This window comes from Siphateles boraxobius, unplaced genomic scaffold (genome assembly GCF_051911475.1).
Source record: "Siphateles boraxobius isolate OS27281-9 unplaced genomic scaffold, OSU_SipBor_1 1, whole genome shotgun sequence".
NCBI lineage: Eukaryota > Metazoa > Chordata > Actinopteri > Cypriniformes > Leuciscidae > Siphateles > Siphateles boraxobius.
The window spans coordinates 15,302,330-15,325,142 of NW_027508699.1; the positions used below are offsets into that span (position 1 = coordinate 15,302,330).

General features: G+C 38.2%; 1 protein-coding gene across 2 annotated transcripts in view; it reads right to left on the bottom strand.

Moving 5' to 3' along the window:
- pbx1a (pre-B-cell leukemia homeobox 1a) overlaps positions 1-21,846 on the bottom strand; it is a 66,126-nt gene extending 44,280 nt beyond the window's left edge. For both annotated transcript variants that reach the window (XM_077221246.1, XM_077221245.1), the window contains exons 1-2: positions 21,255-21,846; positions 20,183-20,256 (exon numbers count right to left, since the gene is read on the bottom strand). In XM_077221246.1, the coding sequence (XP_077077361.1) occupies positions 20,183-20,256; positions 21,255-21,442 (262 nt within the window). In that variant the 5' untranslated portion in view covers positions 21,443-21,846. The remainder of the gene's footprint in view (positions 1-20,182; positions 20,257-21,254) is intronic.
- Positions 21,847-22,813: the final 967 nt, after the last annotated feature.

Consider the following 22,813-nt stretch of genomic DNA (forward strand, 5'->3'; position numbering starts at 1 on the left):
TTTTATGTTTTGGAGAAGACAAGTCTTACTGGTCTAAAACAATGTGAGGGTGAATGTAATGCTCCCTGAGCAAAATTCCATTCAAAAGGATTTTTTGTATCCATTCAAAAAGTTTGCAATGGCCAAAGACATTCATCTAAATATGAACATAAACCAAAAAAAAGCAATGAACACCTATAAACACAGAATTCTAGTAGTTGTTGCGTTTTGATGGATAATTATTTTCACCCTTTTAGTGTTTGTAACGGTAGCGTGAAATGTGATCTTCAGAAAGTGCTGTTTTGATTGGACTATGTAAAGCAAGTCTCCGGACGGAATGAATGGATTTCGGTGAACAGTACATCAGTGACAGATTTATTTTCCATAATATGGAAATTAAACAAACAATCTATAGGCCTATAGACTTCTTAAGCCACTTTTTGTCATGCCTATTCATTGCTTTAATCTGCCACATTCATCTAATGTCTTTGAATTGTCTTCATTTGATGACTCTTCACATCAAATGTTAATTTGCAATTAATTGAGATTAAGGTTACGTCTACATTAATCCGGATACATATGAAAACGGCATTTTCGTTTCAAAATGCTCCCCGCCCACACTAGCGTTTTCACACTGAAACATCTGAATATGCATAAATCACCTTACTGCACATGAATAAAACATAATAAAAACTCACAAGATGATACTGAGAGAACAGACATAATAAAGTTCTCATGCTATTCTTCTGGCACAATCATTTTATTAGCAAAATACTATGGGTGCTCCGATTGATCGGCCACCGATCACTATCGGCCGATAATCGCTTTGGGAAGTTTGATCGGCGGTCTCTATAAAGGCCGATCTCATTTACTAATCTCATGCTGACAATGCATAAAGACGCGCGCCTGCCGTGAGAGATATGTGACTTGCAGCGGCACCGTCTCAATCTCTGTGGTACAATATATATTTCTTTATTAAATAACTTACAAAGTAATTTGAAAACTTTCTGCGAGACGAAAAGTGTGTGAATCAGGAGTGAATCACTGCGCAAAATGCGCAAATAGCTTCACATCACCACATCTTGTCTACACTATAAGCGAGCTACACGCTGCACAGTTGACACAGGAATTGGCACTTGCACAATCGAGGCAGTGTCGTATCATCACTAAAGTTCTATAATTTACATTTCTTTTTAAGTCTTGCCAGTGTTTAAACCACTCAGCACTAGCACTTATCCTAGAGATCGAGCGCTCATGCAAGCTCAAAGCACACACACATAAGGCCGCCTCACAAACAGCTTGCAAGTATCAAATTGTGCTTAAATGGTCAAATACACACACATGTATGTACAAAATTACCGTCTTGACGAGTATGCACGTAAACACAGTTGGTTTTGTCTTAAATGAACAGTTGAGAAAATTGTTTAACAGTAGGTTATATTGGATCTGTGCAGCTCTTAAAGTGACAGCAGTCTAATAATTCTGCCGCTGTCTCTGATTTTTTTTCTTTGTCTTTTGTTGTTTGATTAACATTAATGACACTCACTGCTTTTCAATGACTAACCTTTGTAACCTTAATTGTAAGGATTAATTCGTATTCAATTTATTCAAGGAAGACCATCCAGTATTTGTTTTCTTTAGTATTTCTTACCTCAATACTACTGTTAGACCTACCTGAAAAAACTTAGAGCACTGTTAATTTTTTCGTTATTTGTTTATTCATACTTTATACTGACTTTTTACTAGTCTTTTTTGTGAATTCAAGTCAGAGTTTGAAATCAGGCTTGTGCAGTGTGTACGATATTGTGCAACAATTTCCCCATTTTAAAAACATTATATACGTATATATATATATATATATATATATATATATATATATATATATATATATATATATATATATATATAAGTATATACACCCACTTGTGTCACGTATGCACCACACTAGCACAATCTCCAGCCCACGGTACAGTCACGAATGGGAACAATGAGTGTGTAGGGATTTTCAGCTGGCCTCTGGTAATAACAGACCTCATTATGTCCTCATTATGCCGCCAAGCCAACGTTATGATGATGTTTCAGAAATGTTATGAACCACTCCGCCACTCCTATAAAACTCCCTCAGTAGGCCTATGCTTCGGGTTATGCTCCCATCTGGCTACGGGAGCAGACATCATGTCCGACGCCTGTCACATGCGCACCGAAGCCATGTAGCGGAGCGTCACCTGGCCCGTGCAAATTCCTCCCCGTGCCGTGGAAACGGGGTGATGCTTTTGCCAGTGGGAGGGGTTATCCTATGCAAATGAGGGTGCTGGAGCTGTATCAAGGAGGCCCGGAGGCTGTGATCATTTTCTCCCACCATGCCAGCTCGGCTCCCCGATCGCTCATACAGCACCACAGCCTAATGGCAGCCCATTAACATAATTGCCAACACAACTAGTGTTCCGTGTCTGAGAGTCATTCCCTATCCTTCAGGAGAAAAATACGGAGCAAGAGAGAGAGACAGAGAGAGGGAGAGTACAGAAAGGGGAAATAAATGGATGGAGGGATGGAAGGTGAGTCATACTGCAAACCAGTTAAACCATTATCATATTATAATTGTCTATTGTCTCATTCAGAGAGTTGAGAGTTCGTTTTGAAACCTTACATAAGATGTGTCTGTATGAGATATGGAGAGAATGGAAAGAAAAGGGTTTGAGAGATGTTGAGATGGATAAGAAGTGGGGGAAAAAGAAAGCCAGAGAAGAGAGAAGAGGACCTTAAAGAGCAGTAGAGAGAGAAAGGAAGCTGATTGGAGGTGGGAGGCCGGTATTTAGACGGACAAATGTGCCAGATGCGTGCTGGAGCACAAACCAACCTGCCAGGCAAAATGAAATTCCCATTATTTTTAATTAATCCCTAATTAAAATATATTACTCCACAGATTCCGCAAATCTCTCTTAATATGCAAATGCAGCCCACTGAAAGATATTTACATATCATTAATTAAAGTATTGCATTCTTTCAGTCTAACGAGCTGTGGTCCAAGTCTGCCAAAGAAAACCCCAACCTACACAGCAGAGAATAAAGAGAGAAAGAGAGAGAGAGAGAGAGAGAGAGAGAGAGAGAGAGAGAGAGAGAGAGAGAGAGAGAGAGAGAGAGAGAGAGAGAGAGAGAGAGAGAGAAAGAGAGCAAGAGAGAAAGAGAGACAGAGCAACAGTGTGCTGGATGCCAACTGAAGCAGGAGATTGGGAATATGGCTGCCACCTCACAAGCAACATATTACAGCTAGGCATTATAGCTAAAAGAATAATATTTTCATCAAACTTTTCAGCCTTTTGAAAATATGTGATAAATAAGGTGGTATTAAAAGGGTGTTATTTTCAATTAAAGCTATGGTAGGCAATGTTTTATAAACATTTTTGGGTAACACCTTAGTTTGGGGACCAATTCTCACTATTAGATTGCAAATTACAACCATATTGGCTGTTACCATGGTCTCTCTAAATACTCGATTCTGATTGGCTGTCCAATAAAACCGTTTAAGGGGGCATACTGTCACAGTCTTCGTCTGCACCACTCTGTCTTCGTCTGCACTACACTTCCCAGAATTCCTTGTATCTTCCCACCTGAACTCACCCTCATTTACCCACCTATTCATCGTCATCATCATCCGTGTCATCTGTCCTCACCTCGTTATTTTTTCATTTGTGTCTATATTTAGTTTCCTTCTGTTCAGTTAGTCCTTGTCGGTTCTTGTGGATATGTTATGCTGTGTTAATGTTACTTTTATGTTGCATCCCTCTGCCCGTTTGCCTGCCTGTACCTGTTTTGTGATATTTGGAATCAGTAAATGTTTAAATTGGAACTTTGGGCTCCACCTTGTTCTTCAGCCCACAACACACCCATAATAGCGTCAAGATATGTCAACATTTGAACCGCTTTAAAGTTGATCAAATTCTATTTTCTATTAAGGTTTTCTATCTAATGAGACCATTATATAGTTATAAGCCATTACTTTTAAGTATGCCACTTGAAATTATGTGAAATCATTAAAAATGGGTGAAAGGGCTTAACAGTGACAGTCAACAGACAGCTTACATATTCTTTATAATTAGCTTGAACGATCGGGATCGGTATCGGCCGATCATGATGTCGTTATCGGCTGCAAAAATCCTGATCAGAGCATCCCTACTATGGCACAATCTTTGGGAAATGTAGTGAGCACAAAGTACATTAAAATTGTCACAATATTCAAAACAATGCTGCTTAAATATAATCAGTGTGAATATAAAATAAATATTTATTATAAATCACTCAGCCCCGCAACACTTACAGCAGAGTTTCAGTTAAATCCAAATAAAATCCATATAGAATATCAACTGATGTTTGAATCTTTGGTTTTGCAAAGAAATCAGTTTCCGAAAAACTTGTAGGTGACATTTCCCATTTAAAAAAAAAATTCATATGTCATCCTCAGGGTGATTCCTTGGTTTATATTGCGCACCTGTGCAGCCGAATTCGACGTACAAACATACAATGTAACTTAGATTTGAGAGGGGGCACAATAAATGGAGGAGACTGGGCAGAATTCATTAAGTTGATAACCGCGGGCTCCATTACACAACTCCACCGCGCACTGTAATGACTTCTGAGGTTTGGGGGAATGAGAAACATGGCAACAAAAAAAAGAGTAACATGTAGAAAAAGATTTGACTGAAAAAGAGAAAATGACGAAAAGAGAGAAATGCTTGGTGGCTTTCTCTTTTAAACCAAAAGTCATAAGTTATATTGTGATAACATACAGCTTCCTGGTTATTGAGCTCAGCAGCACAAGATATAATGTTGATTGAACAACATAAAATAACAGATAATAAGAACTTCAGTTCACTAGCATAACCCAAGCAGTCATCTGATACCAACTGATTAAGAGGTTAATTGCTAAAACAGACATAACATGAAGAGGAAGTGCTAGCATTACCCACAGGAAAAATTATCATGACACCTACAAGACAGATTTATAGAGCACTGTCTGTGCTGTCCATGACATATTATGATGTTCAAGAACGTAGCTACTGTTCTCAATCAAAGGTATATCATTACACATTGATTTATTATTTAACAGTGATTAAATGCTTACTGTATGTTAAAAGTAAAGTTTTAATTAACAGAAGGGAAACTTTGTGGAAATTTAGTTTAAGCCCCAAGTTCAGTGTCAATTAAAGTATTGTAGCAAAAGAAAATTGGTAGTGATTATAATAACCTGACATACACTGTAGTCCGCAATCATTGAAAAAATATTGTGATATTTATGGTACAAAACCTGCACCTGTGATTGCCAGAAAATCATTGTAAAAAAATATAATAACAGTTTTTCAGGTATTAAAAGATAACATATTTGTGCCTTTATGTTTTACAACTCATAACTGTGTATATTTCATTATGTGATATAATGATAATATACTGATCGACTTGGCTTATCACAATCAGCTTTCACCTACAATCAGCGGCGCAACAGATCACTAAACTCACGGTTTGGATCATATTACAGTTTTTGAGTCATGGATCAGATCATTTTTCGGATCAGCAAAAACAAAAATTGTGGGATTAATGTAACTTTGCTTTTCATTTATTACTTAAAGCCCACTTTAAGTAATTCGATACCACCGCAAAAATCTATCTTTTAATGATTAAATATTATTAAAGACAAGTGAAGAGTCAGTAATAAAATAAAAACAAATACACAAATTACAAGCATAGATAAATACAATATAACAAATTTACAAATAAAGTATGGTCTCACAGTATTATTCAGGTACAGAAATGTAATAATTAAATGTAAAAAAACACTATAGTGTTCACTGTATAAATTAAATATAGATTAATCTGTAACATTTTAGGGTCCAATCCTCACTATTAACTAGTTGCTTATTAGCATGCATATTACTAGGATATTGGCTGTTTATTAGTACTTATAAAGCACATATTAATGCCTTATTCTGCATGACTATATTATACATCCCTTAATCCAACCCAATACCTAAATTTAACAACTACCTTACTAACTATTAATAAGCAGTAATTATGAGTTTATTGAGGCAAAAGCTGTAGTTAATAGTTAATAGTGAGAATTGGACCCTAATCTAAAGTGTGACCGATTAATCTTTGTTAAAGATGCGTTTTGTTGTTTGTTTATTAACAATATAGACAGCAGCAGATTTTTATAGACTGCTGTCACTTTAAGATCTAATGAATGGGTCCAACAGAGCCGGCCCTACCTATCCGCAAACTAAGCGGCTGCTTAGGGCCCCGCCGCCACTAGGGGCCCCCAAACTATGGTCCGACCATAGACCCTGACCTGTAACTCAACGTAAATTCGCATCACATGTTAACGCAGCGGTAGAGTTACTCAAGGGACACTGCACTTATAACTCAACGTAAATTCGCATCACATGTTAACGCAGCGGTAGAGTTACTCAAGGGACACTGCACTTATTCGCAATCACAAAAGTTTATTATTTGCATTTGCTTTAAAGCCCTGCCAGTTAAACATTTCATTCGCGTGCTGTTCTAACATGCATTTTTTTCTGTGTATGTACACACTGAGCGTGCGCACACTAAAGACCTGTCAAACAGCGCCTGATTACTGGACTTTATCTAAATTGTGTCTGATTGTGCAAATACTGTCAAATACACTCAGGGTTTACATAAACACAGTTGGTTATGTCTAAAGTGAAAGTAATCAGTTGCTTCTGTCACTTTGTTAGAAGCGGGACAGCAGCCTAGAGTATAGTTATATGGATAGTTCACCCAAACATGATATTATTTACTCACTCTCCATGTATCAATTTCTTTCTTCTGCTGAACACAAAATAGGATATTTTGAAGAATGTGGGTAACCAAACAGTTGCAGGTCCCCATTGACTTCCATATAGGAAAACAAATACTTTGGAAATCAATGGGGTCTATTAACTGTTTGGTTACACACATTCGTCAAAACATATTCTTTTGTGTTCAGCAGAAGAAATAAATTGAGAAGTGCAAAATAAGACCTGACCACTCTTGTAGGTTTGTTACTGTTACAATTTGAAAATGTATTTGAAAGGGTAAAAACATGCCAGGAAGACATGTATGTGAGCAACACAGCTACAAGTAATAAAATTGATAATGGGTGTGTTTTGTAGTCTGCAAATAATCAAGCATTGACTTTAGTCAATCATATTGGAGGCACCAGGGGCCCCCAAATGAAATTCTGCTTAGGGTTCCATAAAGGCTTGGACTGGCCCTGGGATCCAATATAATGATACACCTATGATTTCTTTCTCAACTGTTTACATTCACATAAAGCCCAATTTATACTTCTGCGTCAAACTTACGCCGTAGCTACGCCGTAGGCTGTGCGTAGCGCGCGTACCCTCCGGCGTACCCTGACGTGCACCTCTCCAAAAATGTAACTACGCGTCTCTTCTACGTGGATGCAAACGTTGTGATTGGTCTGCTCAAACCGCTTCCTCGGGTTTCACATGCTCCCTCTGCGTGCGTCAACGCGGACAACGACGCAGAAGTATAAATTAAAACCAAAGCGTAGTCTACGGCGTAGAAGCTCCGGCGTAGGTCCGACGCAGAAGTATAAATCAGCCTTAAGACATAACTGACTTTGTTTAAGACAATACTTGCCGAGAAGAGCATACTTCACATTTCGAATTTGTAAGTAGGATCTTTCCAGAAGACTTGAAGACAGAATACCATCTTACTACAGTAAACAGCATTTAACTTCAACGTCACTTATGATGTTCAAGAACTGCAAAAAAATTAAGGGAAGGAATGGAAGATATTCATTACAGAGATGCGTCTATCAATGTATTGGTAGGGAAAGGCTGGCATTCAAAGTCTTTGACTGATCCCTCACCAATCTATCGTGTGGACCTGGCTAATGATAATCATGATTCTTAATGACAGGCCATTCATTTCATAAATCCTGTCGGGCTTGATTGCTGAAGAAGCTTTAAAAACCATCCTTCATTAATGTTAATGGGCTTTTTTAGTGGAGGCCAGTTGTGGTTAGGTCTACATGGCAGGTTTCCCAGGCTTGTTACATTGATTCCCTCCACACTGAACCCTGATTGGCACAGAGATACACCATTCTTGACTAAGATCCGCCTCATTGGTGTATTTCAGTCCTCCTTGGGCGATACAGCGATTGGACAGTTGACAGCTTGTGAAGCGGAGATGCTAACAGCTCTTAAGATTCATCGTTTTGATCGCTTGCTTATTGAAATCACACAATGGATCGTAATAGCTGCTATAAACTAAAAGCTCCTATAAAAAGAAATGTTGGTGACATCCCAGAGGAAGCCAAAATTACAAAGAGTAGAAATCTACTCCCACTTTCTGACTGCACGGCAATTACAAAGGAACAAGGCAGATGCTGTTTTAGGATCAAATTCAAGAGCCACTTAAGTGAAAATGTCAACCTACAGGCCACAGGATCATCATGAGAATCATAAGAAATGATTGAGAAGCTACACTCAATAAGCATAATATAAAAGTGCCCTATAAAAATTTGCAGGCAGTAACGGATACGAGCAAAATGGAAAAAAAAGGAAATAAAAAACAAGCTCAGAAATAACAAACCATGAAACGTTTACTTCTAGTAAAACTGTTCGGTTGGCGCAGATTGTTATCTAATTTGTTTTTCATTTCTCCCTTTAGCAAACTGCAAGTAAACAAAGAAGCAAGAGGTGTCAGATTAAAGTCAACTCTGCAATAAAAACATTCTTCACACATCTGCATTAGTGTCTTTCTAGTGGTCTTGTGACCATGGTATTCTGGGACATTAAGCATTATAATTATAACATCTCCTCACTCCCTAATTAACTTAAACATCCATATTTCACAAACAACTAATAATACTCACATTCGTTACAACCAACTAACATAAATAAACGACTTAATTTGGCATGGGAATAACAGTATTTATTGTTGTCAGACCATTTTACACACACCAGACGCACATAACAACGTGTGTCTCCTCTCACACTTTACACTGACACATATGAATATGATGAACAATGTGGCAGGCACAAAAATAAAAGATGTTATTAATATTTTATAAGCCGCCATGCTTTCAGCATTCGGCTGAGAGTAATGGGGGGCTAGTGTGCGTGTGGTCGGGTGGAGGGGGGATATCTGTGAAGACACACTAAATTTGGACAGTAAGGAGTATCACCCTGTCAGCGCGGTACACCGCACATTTGAAACGGCCCATTTAACGGCAGCACGCGCCTATCCGCTGTGCTCATTTGCATACTTCAGTGAGGCCCTGATGGATGAAGATGGATGAGAGAAAATCAACCTCGCTGAAACAACTGTTATATCAAGGTTAAACTATCCACAGAGCTCTTAACCTGCGCAGCTTTATCTCCCTTCCGCCTCCACCGATATCAATTCATCAATAGCGCCTTATCGAGGAGGATTTCCGAAAGACACGTACTTTGAGGTGTGGTAATAGGAAATCAAATGAAAGGAAAATGTATGCAGATATAAGGAGGCACCTGCTTACGATGCTGTCAGGGGATATTACCAAGAAAAAAACATTGGAATGGCAACAAGAGGAGATGCCAGACAGCTGCTTTAGCACTGGGTCTGATCCTGAAAGGTCCCATTTTTTTATTTTTGGCCAGAGACAAGAGCAAAGAAAGGTCTGAACACCATAGCTTACAATGTTAGACCATTAGGGATGTCAAAAGTGTTGGTACTTCCTTGTCAAGTCAATACAAATAAATAAATAAATAAATAAATAAACCAAAACAAATTCAGTCTACAGTATTGATAGCACAGAATATCAACTCAATTGACCATTATCTTTGATAATATCCTATTTTAAAATCTAAAACCATTTATAGGACTGCACAAAATAAATAAATCAAAATAAGATCAAACCCATTATATGGCCTGTTATTAAACAGCAAAAACTGTAATATATATAGAATAGAATAGAATAGAATGATATAATATATTCTAATATAATTATTAGAATAGAATCTATAATAATATATTATATTATGTAATGTAATGTAATGTAATATAATATAGTTTCAGTGCGAGATGTTTATAATATCACAATATGATTTGTTTGTCCAAATCGCACTGCCCTACTTTTAATTTGAATTGCATGCTGGGAAAAGACAACAATGTCAGAGTGAGTTCCTGTTTAAAGCAGATATAAATAGAGAAAGGACATCAAAATCTAAAAAACACAGTCAGTAGGGTAGAGTACACAATGTCACCAGCTGGCCTGACGACACAAGCCTCCGATGAGAGTCCTCCAGTCGATAAGGATTCGATGGCGGAGGTTTGGCTGCAGGTCGAGGTAAACTCTACTGCACATGCCTTGACATCTCACTGTTCCTTTTTCTGGCAGGAGGCTTGAAATGCAATATATCACTAGAACAGCCTTCTTCCTCCCCTGCTCCCAAATGCACGCACACACACACACACACACACACACACACACACACCTGCCACCCATGTTTCCGCCTGTGCTCTCAGCAACGGAAGACCTAGACAAGAGCTGCTAAAAGTGGTTATGTAGGACAGCGGAACACAATGCTGATTATGCAAAAGGCAAAAAAGGAAAATGACAGTCATTAATAGGATTCCAGGAGTTAACTGTCCATAACTAACACTGCCAAAGGCGAGCTGGCAAACAGAGGCAATCAGGAGTGTGAGTGTGTGAGTGTGTGAGTGTGAGTGTGAGTGTGTGTGTGTGTGTGTGTGTGTGTGTGTGTGTGTGTGTGTGTGTGTGTGTGTGTGTGTGTGTGTGTGTGTGTGTGTGTGTGTGTGTGTGTGTGTGTGTGTGTGGGTTCAGGGACAAAGCGAGCATACACTGCACAAACTATTCTCAGTTTAGAAACGAACTATAATAGCAAACATGCAATTAGCCGAAAGATGCAAGACCTGCGTCCTCAAGGTCAGACGCTATTGAATATTTTGTGTTCTGCGAACAGGAAATAATTACCACCCACATAATTATAGAAGGTGACTGTGTTGCAATTCGCAAATGCACAGTATTGCCTTCAAATCATTTCATTCTTCATCTAGCGTACTTGCTAAAGGAAGCCCACTGAGCTATTGCGAGACCTTGAATTCCTTGCCACATGAGGGGCTCTTTGTTTCCCCTCGATTAAGCTTGCCTGAGTGTTCAGAGCAGAGAGTGTCACGGTTCCTAAGTGTGTGTGTGTGGTGTTTCCAGGCGGCCGTGGTGAGCGTTGACCCCTGCTAAAGCTCTTGCTCCTCACCCTGCTGTGCTAAAAGCTACCTACGCGCTCACTGGCCACCATGTTGGGAAGTGATCCAAATCTACCTCCTCGTACTCCCCCTGCACGCTCTGCTCCTCCACAGCCGGTCACATCTGCTGTGCCGTCAGCTTAAGTGTGGATTTTAACATGTTAAAACACTTTCTTCTATCAGAACTTAATGTGCAGAAAACAGTAAGTAAGACAATAGTTTAATTTCTCCTGAAAAGTGTAAAAATTGTGGCACTATCAAATTGTTTTAAATTGTTTAAGCTGCCTGACAGAGCAACAGTTACTCAACCAATGGTGTGAGTTTGGGGCGGGGCTATCTGTTTGACTCACCAATGACAGACAGGGAAATCTGTAAAAAAAGATCATTGTTTTTTTGTTTTTTTTTGTGATGCTAGAGGAGTAGAAATTACTAATCTCCGAAAGTAATTTATTCAAATGCATGGTAATTTTCAAATGTGTACAAAGAAAATGTATGAATATTGACACTTTTTTTCTAAAAATCGGAAAATTTTGAAAAATTCTAAAGTTTGGGGTCAGTAAGATAAGTAAATGCTTTTTTTTGTTTTTTAAGTAGTCTCTTAAGCTCACTGAGGCTGCAATTTTTTATCAAAAATACAGTAAAAACAGCAATACTGTGAGATGTTATTGCAATTTAAAATAACTTTACTATTTGTCAGTCATTACTCCAGTCTTTAGTGTCACATGATCCTTCAGAAATCATTTTAATATGGTGATTTGTTGCTCAAGAACCTTCTCTTTATTATCATCAATGTTGAAATCAGTTGAACTGCATAATATTTTTGTGGAAACAATGATACATTTTTCTCAGGATACTTTTTACTTGAAAAATAAAGGTATATAAATAAATACAGTACACACTTTATAGTAAAGTACAGCTTTAACTCAGAATAAAATGCATATAAAAACAAAAAAGTATATACAGTATGATTTTTTCATTATCATGATAAATACTTCAACTCAAAGTGACCTTCATTTATTCTAACTCATGTTAAATGTCCGAATAAAAACATACATTAAAAATTTATATTTACACTACAGTATATATGCCCACCAAAAGATGGTGTATTATATGTTCTTTAAGATAGTATAACTCATGAAAATTTACATGAATACATTTTTAATCGTAAAAAAGTGTTGGCAAGTCACTGTAAATCTTTCACCTACAACATTCTATTTAAATCTATAACAGCCCTAAAACAGTGTTTTTTATGCTTTAAAGTGTTGCCAATCAGATACGAACACCACCGAGGACGGTGCCTTAATTTATCATTTCTCTCCTTCACTCTCGCAGAGAGAAAATATGTACACTCATGTATGCGTTAGCGGAAGGGGTTACGCAGGCTCATAGCCAGCCCTTTTGTTTCTCACGACAGCGCCAGCTTCATTAGCATAAATTAGAATATTTCACGGCAAGAGAGCGACTCATAGCTATATGCGTTACCTTCGACATAACGGCACACGTCCTCCCGCACCCCTCGACTCTATCTCCTCGCCCGCTGTAACATCTAACCCCCTGCTGATTAAAGAGAGTGGAGGGGATCTTTAGCACAGCCACACCATGCCAATAGCATTACATTAATCTACATTAGAAACATTCATTACATGCTAAACCACTCAGGCAACATGCCTTTTCCCCAGCACACTCTGCACATCATACCATTAGCTTAAAGTACAGTATATGGAATGAATATGAAAATGCACTTCCCTCAAGTAAAACACTAAAATATGGCTGAGGCAACACTATAAGTGTATGCTGAAATCTAACAAAGGTACAAGATATTATTGTCTTTTTAATACTCTAATATGCACTATATATTCAAATGAAAAGGTGTGTAAATGACATTTTTGGGCTGTGAATAGAGTCTACATGATGTGTCGGGTCACATTTCTGTGCGCGTGTGTGTGCGGGTCCTCAATGCCTCCACGTTTCCCTGAGCACAGAGGTACGACAGCGAATAAATGTTGATCAGTGTTGATTCCGTCCAATGAGCGCGTGTCGACTGACAGTGTTCCTAAGCTGCGGCGAAAGGCGGCCATTAATCTTGGTCTGGTTTAAGTAGCATATATTAATTTGTGTCATTTTTACTAAGTCGAGACAGGAAGGGGTGCTCGCCAGTCCGTGTTTGACTGCTCACAGCAGCGGGAGGGGGGGAGGGGGCTTGGGGGGGGTTGATGGCTGGGGGGAATATAGGGGGATGTTTTATGTATTGTGCCGCTACTGCCGCCACTGCCGTCGTCAAAATCAAACAGCAGGACGCGGGAGAACGGCAATCACCGGCCTTTGAATTAAACTAAATGAACTCCCGGAGTGTTGGTATGGCAACCGTAGCTGGAAACGGCACCGCCTTTTACACTTAAGCCACGTAAGGAAATGAATGAATTGAAATGTGTTTGTAACGATGAGGATTTTGTGGCAGAGAGAGCCCTAATGCTGTTATATGGATCACGGCCATTGACTGCACCGCTGAGGGGCTGAGTCTGACTCCACAGAGACAATAATAGCATCTGCAGAGCCTTTTACTGTAATTCGCTTTTTTACATTGGGCTACAAACTGCACCACAGACTAATATCAGACAGAAAAAAAGAGCTCCGTCGCATCTGCAAGCAGATTTCCTCTCTAAAGCAATTTTTAATCCAATAAGTGAGTAGATGTTTTCACTGTAATGGCTCTGAATATGATATCTGTCAGACAACTATGAACAAAAGTCAGTTTGCAGAATGGCTGGCACTGAGGCTGCAGATATCCAAACCGGCTTATATGCACATTTGATGCATTCGAATCATTTGAAAGGAAATATTAAATGACCATTGTGCCTTACACTAAAAAAAAACAATGACTAACAATCCATTTTGTTAGTCAGTTCATGCAAAAGTGAGAAACGGCATATCCCTTATTTAAAAAGTAATGATGTATTTACTATAGTACATAGTACATTTATATAACATAATATGGCTTTGTGCGATTAACAAATCACAAAGGCTATGATTTAATATATCAGAATAAAGCCTGGACCTGTTTTCTTTTTACGCAAACATCTCATGTTTTTAGGGTCTCAGAGCGGCTTGGTTAACAGTAAATTCTTCACACAACTCTATATAACGTTGAGAATGCAACATGTGCTGATCATTTTCCCAAACTTGTAATAAGAAGCGCTTATAAACAAGCAACCAAAGAAGATTTAAGGGGTTCAAGCGGTAAATAAACTTGAGGGTTTTGACATTTTAAAATGAATATATTAAGACAGCCATAAATGTTAGTTGGCCATTTTAGAGTTATTAATATTATATTGTTTTTCTTAAATACATTTTTTTTTTTACAGTGAAATATTGCATTAGTAATATTTCTTATTTTGTTCAATATTTTTATTTAGTAATCATAATAATAATTACAACAAAAATAATAACATTGATGTATAATCAAAAACTTTTGGGGGCAAATTGTGCAGACCTAGAAAAGTGTACAGCATACCTGGACTTTTTTATTTATTTAAATATAGCATTTTAAATCACGATCACAATTGTTTTATGAAAACTTTGATCTCCCCCCAAAATTGTGCAGCCCTAATCCAGGAATAAGGTTCGGTTTGCCACAAATTATAATGCTGATGATTAATGTCATGTGTAGAGATGATGAAGGAGGAAGGAATGGGTTTACATGTAAATAAAGGTTTTGATCCTGAAGCAATGTGAAATAATATTAACATGATGTCGTCAGCCAATACTCTGCACAGAACACAAGTAAGAAAAGCTACCGTTTCAAACAGGACCACTTTAACCTTAAGCCATGTCAATAATGATTCCATAAAATGAGGGTTTCGGTTTCTTTATTGACCATCCGCAGGAGGAAAACACCTCCCACACAAAAAAGAGCTTCTTCACTATTCACACGGGCAACCTGTTATCAGAGCTAATTAGAGACTCCCACCTCCGTTATACATTTCTGTAATTAGGCTCTTAAAACATGATTAACATGTCTCAATTACGCCAGTCATCATTTGCATAATTTATAAGGAGCTCTAATTGCGAGTGAGTTTAGACTTGAAGCTGGGTAATAACAGAAACACACAGGAAACATTATGCTGCTACTGAGGCATGTCCGTTCCAACGGCCCTAAGTATGATTAGAAACCACGTTCCAAATAAAACAGGAGGAGGAGAGGCAGCCCTCATGTAGCTGTAGCAAACACAATATTTCTCCACAATTCACCACGATGGTCGTTAGATATCATGCCATCTCTAAAATTACGTGGCACGCAAAAGAACAAACTAGTTAAGGAATGAAGCCCAAACTTTATTAAGCGTGGTGTTGCAAGCACTACTAACTCTACAATAAAGGTAAAAGAACACTGTGAATAAATATGTGAATATTACAACAAGAGTAATATATCAAAATACAGTCCTCACAAAGTGTACTCTGTTGTTTACCTATGTGTTCATAATGGCAATATTAATATATGAAAGAAAGACAGTTGAAAGTTGTTTTGTACGAATTTCCCAGCTGAATCTTGTTAAAGGTCATTACTTTGAGACATGCGTGACATGTTTGTTAGCAATGTATCAAATGTCTACATATTGTTTTTATCAGCATGCATATGCAAAATGTATAATTTGTATGAAATGGAAATTAATTTGTCTAAATGCATGTTATTTGTCTTATTGTGAACACTTGCATTTAATTTAATAATAAATAAATAATCAAAAAAACGTCAAATTCTCACAGGTGATGCATGCTGGACTTCTCAAATCAGTTAGTCCACTTAAACCCACCCCTTTCTAACAATTAATCACAAACTCACATACAGATCTGCCACTATCCAATCAACAACTGCTGGATTTGACAACTCCCTGAACTACAGTTTTCTTTCTTTTTCGGTTTCACGCAGATGTAGGTCTCAATATGGAAAAAAAGATCTCTTGCTACTTCATCGCACCGTACATGACAAGAAAGGTTACCACATTTAACATTGGCCAATGAATTAGCATTCATTTGACATTCATTTTGTCCAAAACCTATTTAAAAATAGTGGTTAGTGACAAGTAGTATATTTTGAAAAGAATGTTTTTAATTTCTCAAAAAAAAATATTTTTAGGGCATAATTGCGGTGAGAAACCCTCGTGACTGTGCGTCAAAACCTCTTCACCATTTAAAAAAAAAAAATTTTTTACAGTTAAGGCTGTAAAATGTCTAAAATGTGTTCTAACAGATTCCTCAAAAATGAATTAATAATTCATTACAATATTTGAAAAAATATTTTACTTTGAAAAATATATTTTACAACTTTTTGGAACATAATGATTAAAATATATTAAAATATGAGATACCTACTTGATGGTTACATCACGTGACATATTTAGAGTTATTAAATAGAAAATGTCATTCTAAAAAGTGGTCTAAAAGTTGTTCAAAATTGTATGAAACCAACATGAACAAGTACATTTCTAAGTTTTTTTTTTATGTTTTTTCCTTTTCTTTATCGTGGACTCTTATTCGTCATTGACCCTCTGTGGCTCAGAGAGTTCACGCTAAGTTTAAGTTTATTTTTCAAAGCTCTGTCCATGATCAGGCAAATGTTTGTCAATGTGAAACAGACCTAATGAATGCCCCAAGGGTAAAACAGAGCTGAAACCCGATACCAACAAAACATACAAGTTAATGTCCACCTTTCCAAAGACGACCATCTATATGTGCCAGTCACTGAATTCAAATACAAACATTGGCCTTCCCAGAGCATGTGGTACACACATATACATGGAAATGCTTGCAGTGCTAAAGCAGCCTTGTTTAAAAGCCCCCACCCCGCATCACATCCTGTTCCGTGAGCCGCAGTACTTGTTTTATTCTCGCACGCCGGCCTGTGCCATGTTAGCTCGGTCAGGCCCTGTGTAAAAATACACAGCGAGGTCAGGAGTTCAGGCCGGCTCTGTCTGCTGCTGGCACACCGTCCTGCCCCACTTGTCAGCTGCTTGCCAGAGGAGGGCTCGTCACCACGACTGTCAACACACCGACGCCACCACGCAACACGTGCTGCACGCCGGGCAACTCGCAGCCGCGTCAATCTCGGCAAGACGGCCGTAGGTTACGAAGAATTACAGGAGCCGTGTCATTTTGTGCTCTCTCAACACGTCTGCAGATGAAATATATCAGCAGAAGGAAAATGTATTGTTCCTGTCGTAGAAACTGTGTCTTGTCTGAATGGGAATTACGAGTTGAGGTGGCCGAGGTGACGACGCACTTGATCCAAAGTTCTTGTAAATCAAGGTTATTGCGAGCTGGAAAAAGTAGATTTTTTTAGACACAGAGCCACTGTTTCATTGAGACAAGCTCTCTGTCGGCTCCATGACCTCCACAGTCTGTTATGAAAGCTAAGACACCACTGTTACACAGCACACTACCCCATTTCAACAAAACAGACCCACTACGGATTTAATAACCTCGCTTTTCTGGAATACACCTGGGACTCCATGGCTGCAACAATGTAAAACCATGAACAAGGCTAACTCTTTATTTTTTTACAAATAAAAGAATTAAAAAGGGCCTGACAAAAATGGTGGCGGCTCTTGTTTGGGCGCTCTGCGCTCAGCACATTTGCAGTAAATGTCACAGCGGAGGTTTGAGCCATTTTCTCTGTGGCAGCGGTGGATTTTTAGTGGTGTCTGTCAGTGCAGTGTGAAATTACACCCTTACATTAAAAAGAGACAGAAGTGAACCGAGGTACAGCTCACGGCTAATTCTGTACGAGAGAGTACATGTTGGGGGGTTATAGCACAAGGATCTTTCAAATCAACCATCGGGGCTTGAGTTCATTTATTTTCAGTGTTAGCTAAACCAAGAAAATGTTGCCGACAGCATTTTCAACAGCATAAAACACTGACACCTAAAAACACTGAATATCTTTTCTTGCTATTTTTGGAGTGTTTACTTAAGTCACAAACATGTTACTATCAATAGCATCCACTTAAAAAGCATTAAAAAAATCATTTGTTCTCTCTGAATTCCCAGGCCAAGGCTAAAAAAAACTGCAAAAATAGCTTGCAAATGCTTCTGGTTGAATATTTGATGGTTTAAATTAAACAAATATATTCATTTATATATATATATATATATATACATATATATATATTTTTTTTATCCTGTTCCATTTGACAAGTTTCCTTCTTTTCAATTCCTTCCACAACTGGAAAACCCAAACTTTTTTATGGTATCAAAGTGAAACAAACAAAAAGCAGGAATCAGCTAATGTTAATATTCTGATATGCACGCTGATCAAATGCAAGTAGGTTTGATTTTGATGATCCGATGCTCCTAATGAAGTCCTGAGAGAGAAAAGCGACTGCGAGGAAGCTGAAATGAGCCCCCCTTGACAAAAACAACACCAGGGCTGCGTTCAACAAACAAAAGCTCAACATGAGGGGTGTTTTGAGGTTTGTGTGTGTGTGTGGGGGGGGGGGGTGATATCTCACATGAAATATGATGAAGATAATATAGACAAAACAAATAAACAACTAATTCCCACACACGGAGTGACATCACAACTATAATTCGACCAAAAAAAACCACCATCTTCATAATCTTACAATTCTAATAGCCTTGTTTGGAGTCAAACCGGGTTTATCACTCTAGTCAAAAGCTCTGCAGGTTCCTGGTTGTCAGGAACTGTGGGAAGAGAAGAAGGAGCAAAGAGTCAGGAAGAGGTCCAAGTCACTTTGTTCTTCATCTTGGAAACGAACTTTGAGTGAACCCCGGGTGACGCCAGGCAGTTCAAAAGAGTCAGGCATAACTCTTTCCCTCCTTGGAAAACCTTGCTAAACAAGAGGAGCAAAAAAGCGAACCTAGTGTCATGAGGCCCATGTGATCGCTGACACTGTGGCCCTCAGAAGCCCTCTTCATTCGGTCAGAATTTCACTGAGGATGGGGAACCTCTCCACTGCAACGCATTTCAGACAGTGTGGCAGAGAGCCAACTTCAGCTGCCATGTAATGAAATCTTTGTAATTTACACTTTGGGGCTAATTAGAAGGAAGAAACGGCTGTGTATTGTTGTTGTTGTTTTTTTTGTTTTTTTTACATTTGTTGTTGTTTCTCGCTGTAGCAATCTGCCTCGAAAACCTTCACTCAGGGACAATCGAATAATGAAAACAGCATGTTCATTTCACTCTAATGAATAGTGCTTCTGGTGGACTTTTTAAACTGCTCTTAAAGTGCCGTACTCAACCAGCTGCATTTTATGCACACAAAAACTTCAAAACTTATCCAGAAATAATGTAGAATCTGCATCTAACCAGAAAGCGCAGCAAAAAATCAATAAAACAATGGTATGTCACAATAAGTCGAGTTTATAAAACTCAGATGGGCATTATCAAAACCATGAGGCAGAGTATTTTAAAGCTAACAGTCAGAATCACAAAATGAGTAAAATAACATCCTAGAAAATCTAACTCTAACTAAAGCCATTGATATTCTCATACAATGTTGGCTTTAAACAAAAATAACATGAGAAAAAGCCTCATCACTAGCTTTCAATGCAGCATAACTTAACCACACAATGTGAAATGCTGTATTCCGTAATAAACTTTAGCTCAGCTCCACAAATTATAACCATAGCACACAAAATAATAATAATAGGTATATATTTGAGGAATCTGAATGCTGTATAAATTACCAGATATTTGAATAGTATGATTTTTGTGTTAGTATTGTAATATCAGAACTTTCACATGATGCAATCTAAATATCTAATAACGCATATTCTCACAAGACACAATACATCACTGTATTAAAGAGCTCTGTAGCAAAAAAATCAATATTTCAATATTCAGCTTAATGTGATAACTGGATTTAAACAAAGACTTGCAAGTTTTCGCTTTCTGTTCTCTATGTGAAACAGAAAAACCCACCTGTTTTTTCTTTTATTTCACACAGGACATTGAATAGAGCCGGCTTCATTCTGTGACAGTTCAGTGCATGTTTCCTAAAAACACAAACAGACAATAAATAACCAGTCGTCACTATGCATGACCTGTCAAAACTGTCAAAACACAGACATTAGGCTTAGAAGGAATGTCTGCTATGTGTGATGGAAATTTTTAGTATTTTACTAATGGTTTTTGATAGAAGACAGCTGAAAATGGCACTAAATTGCACAGCACTTTTGGAAGTGATAAAATGTGTTAAAGGAGCAAAAAAAATCTGAACATTTTACATGCATCATAGAGAGCAGGATGAAGTGGATTGCAAAGTGGAATTGCTATCAAATACTCAATTAAGGTGACTGACTGCTTTCCTTAAAAAAAAGTAGAACAACAAAAATAAATTACATATCAGTCTAAGTGTATTTCAATATGCATGATAGCCTAATTATTAATAAGGCTTTAAAGTCAAGTTGTTCAAATATGATTTCAAATGTAAAATGTTTGTATTAATTTCAAAGTGTTTTAGAAACACCTGTGTTGACAGTTACTAAGGGCTAAAAGGGTCAAGTGAATGCCTTCATCTTACTGCCGTATTGATTTTAATTACTAATTTGATGTTATATTACATAAAAAACGAATGCATGCTCAGTAACATTTATTTAATTATTAGATACGTGCAGTCCAAAAACTACTACTGAATCCACCCGCAACATGTAGTAAGTCTATATGGCACTGAATCAATGCGCCTTCTCATTTGTAACCTGCGAGATCCGGAGCAATTGGAAATCGAAACGATGCATCTGGGAAGAAGAAGACGACAGCTCCAGATTGTGCACAGAGGCGCTCGGAAGTGGCTGTAACATATTTGTAATGTAGTATAAAAAATGTACGCCTGCATAAAAGTTTGAAAGAAGACGCAAAAAGAAAGTCGGTGCGCTTCGGGTAGCGCGTCAAAATATAAAGCAGCCTACTCGTTAAGTACCTGACGACGTTTTTCAGTAGCTAATATGAAGATAATAATAAAAAATATAGCATGCATACACTCTTATATATATACCTGGCTTGTGCCTCGTCCAGACTTTGGTCGGTTATGGTCATGATTTGTTGTAATATGTCTCCAATGTCCTGTTTTCTTCCCTCGCCGTCCGCTCCTCCCGTGCCATCCTGCATATGCTGCGCCAGGCCGGGGTGTCCGGCCATGCCCACCCCGTGAGAGGAGTGCATCAACCGGGGCTGATCATCCATCCTCACCGCTGTTCTCTAGACTCTGGTGACTTTTTCAATTCTTCCCTAGGAGAAGGAAAATTCCTTCAGAAACTCTCGCCGTCACTCCCCCTTTTGCTTTCTAGATGTCTGGTGCGCGCTTACAACATGGAGAGAGGGGAGAAAAGGCAAAGCTCTCTCACACAGCTGGTTTGGGTGAAATCTGATCTAGAGAGCTGCTTTAAGATCAAGCCACTCCTGCTCTTGCCACCAAAGCCAAGACAACAGAGCCCAACTTTGTCTAAGGGCTGCTGTAATCCTGTGTAATCTGCGACTCTGCCGCGTAACTCCTTGTTTCCTTTGACAGCTTTACGACTGAAACAGCTCTAAGACGTGCTTTGAAGGCGTTAAACGTGGGGAGAGAAGTGCTTTTGTTTCGCACAGGTCTGCTGGCAACACTGACACATAACGGGAGGCTCCGCCCACGAACACTGGCACACAGCGATGGGGAACCGCCTATTGCCCGTGATTGGACGAGAGCGCGCTGTTGTCCCCGCCTCGGTTCTTCCACGGTACGTCAATCATATTCCTGAGGAAGGTGGGTCGTCGTAATAAGCTTTAAGATGTGGCGTTAGCGCTTGGACTGGACAGGGTGGTAACACGGTGATGGATAGGGGTTGAAGATGAAAATAAATAACGGCGTTTGGCGTATAAGCCCGCTCGGGACTTCCATGTTATCTTATTCTGTAAATGAATGTGGTCATTTAAAATCTGTTTTCATTTGATGCCACCGTTGACATTTATGAACAAAATTTACTTTTGCGTTTGAAGGGTCCAAACATAGTTGTAAATGTATTTTACACAAAGTTGTCAAGTATAAATCAAACATGGCTGGTGTCACATGACCAGAGGTGTTAGTACAGAATCTATTAAATCATACAGATTAGATTACCCTGTCATATAAATTATGATCATAATAAACATGTGTAAGATGGAGGAAGATGCCCACCTTAAGAACAATGGCATTTACTCTTAAATATTCCAATGTGTTATTAAGGGAAATAAATAGAAATATGTACATATTTTGTCATCATAGCACAAAATGTAAAATTTGTCAGAGAACATATTAAATTAAATAAAGTAAAAACAACACTACATTCATTTTTTGATCAGCATTCCCTTTTAACCATACATGCTTCATAGTAAATATAAATAAAACTTGCTCGGAATAAATTCGGAATTACACGGGGTTAAATTAGTTTGACTGGGATTTTTGTAAAGCATTTGACGTGACAGTCTATATTAGGCTGTAGTCTCTTATTAAAGAAAATTGATTCTCAACATGTTTTGCAACAAGACATCTTTTCTTCCTTCTATGTAAACGACTATATATCAATATTCAACATCCATATT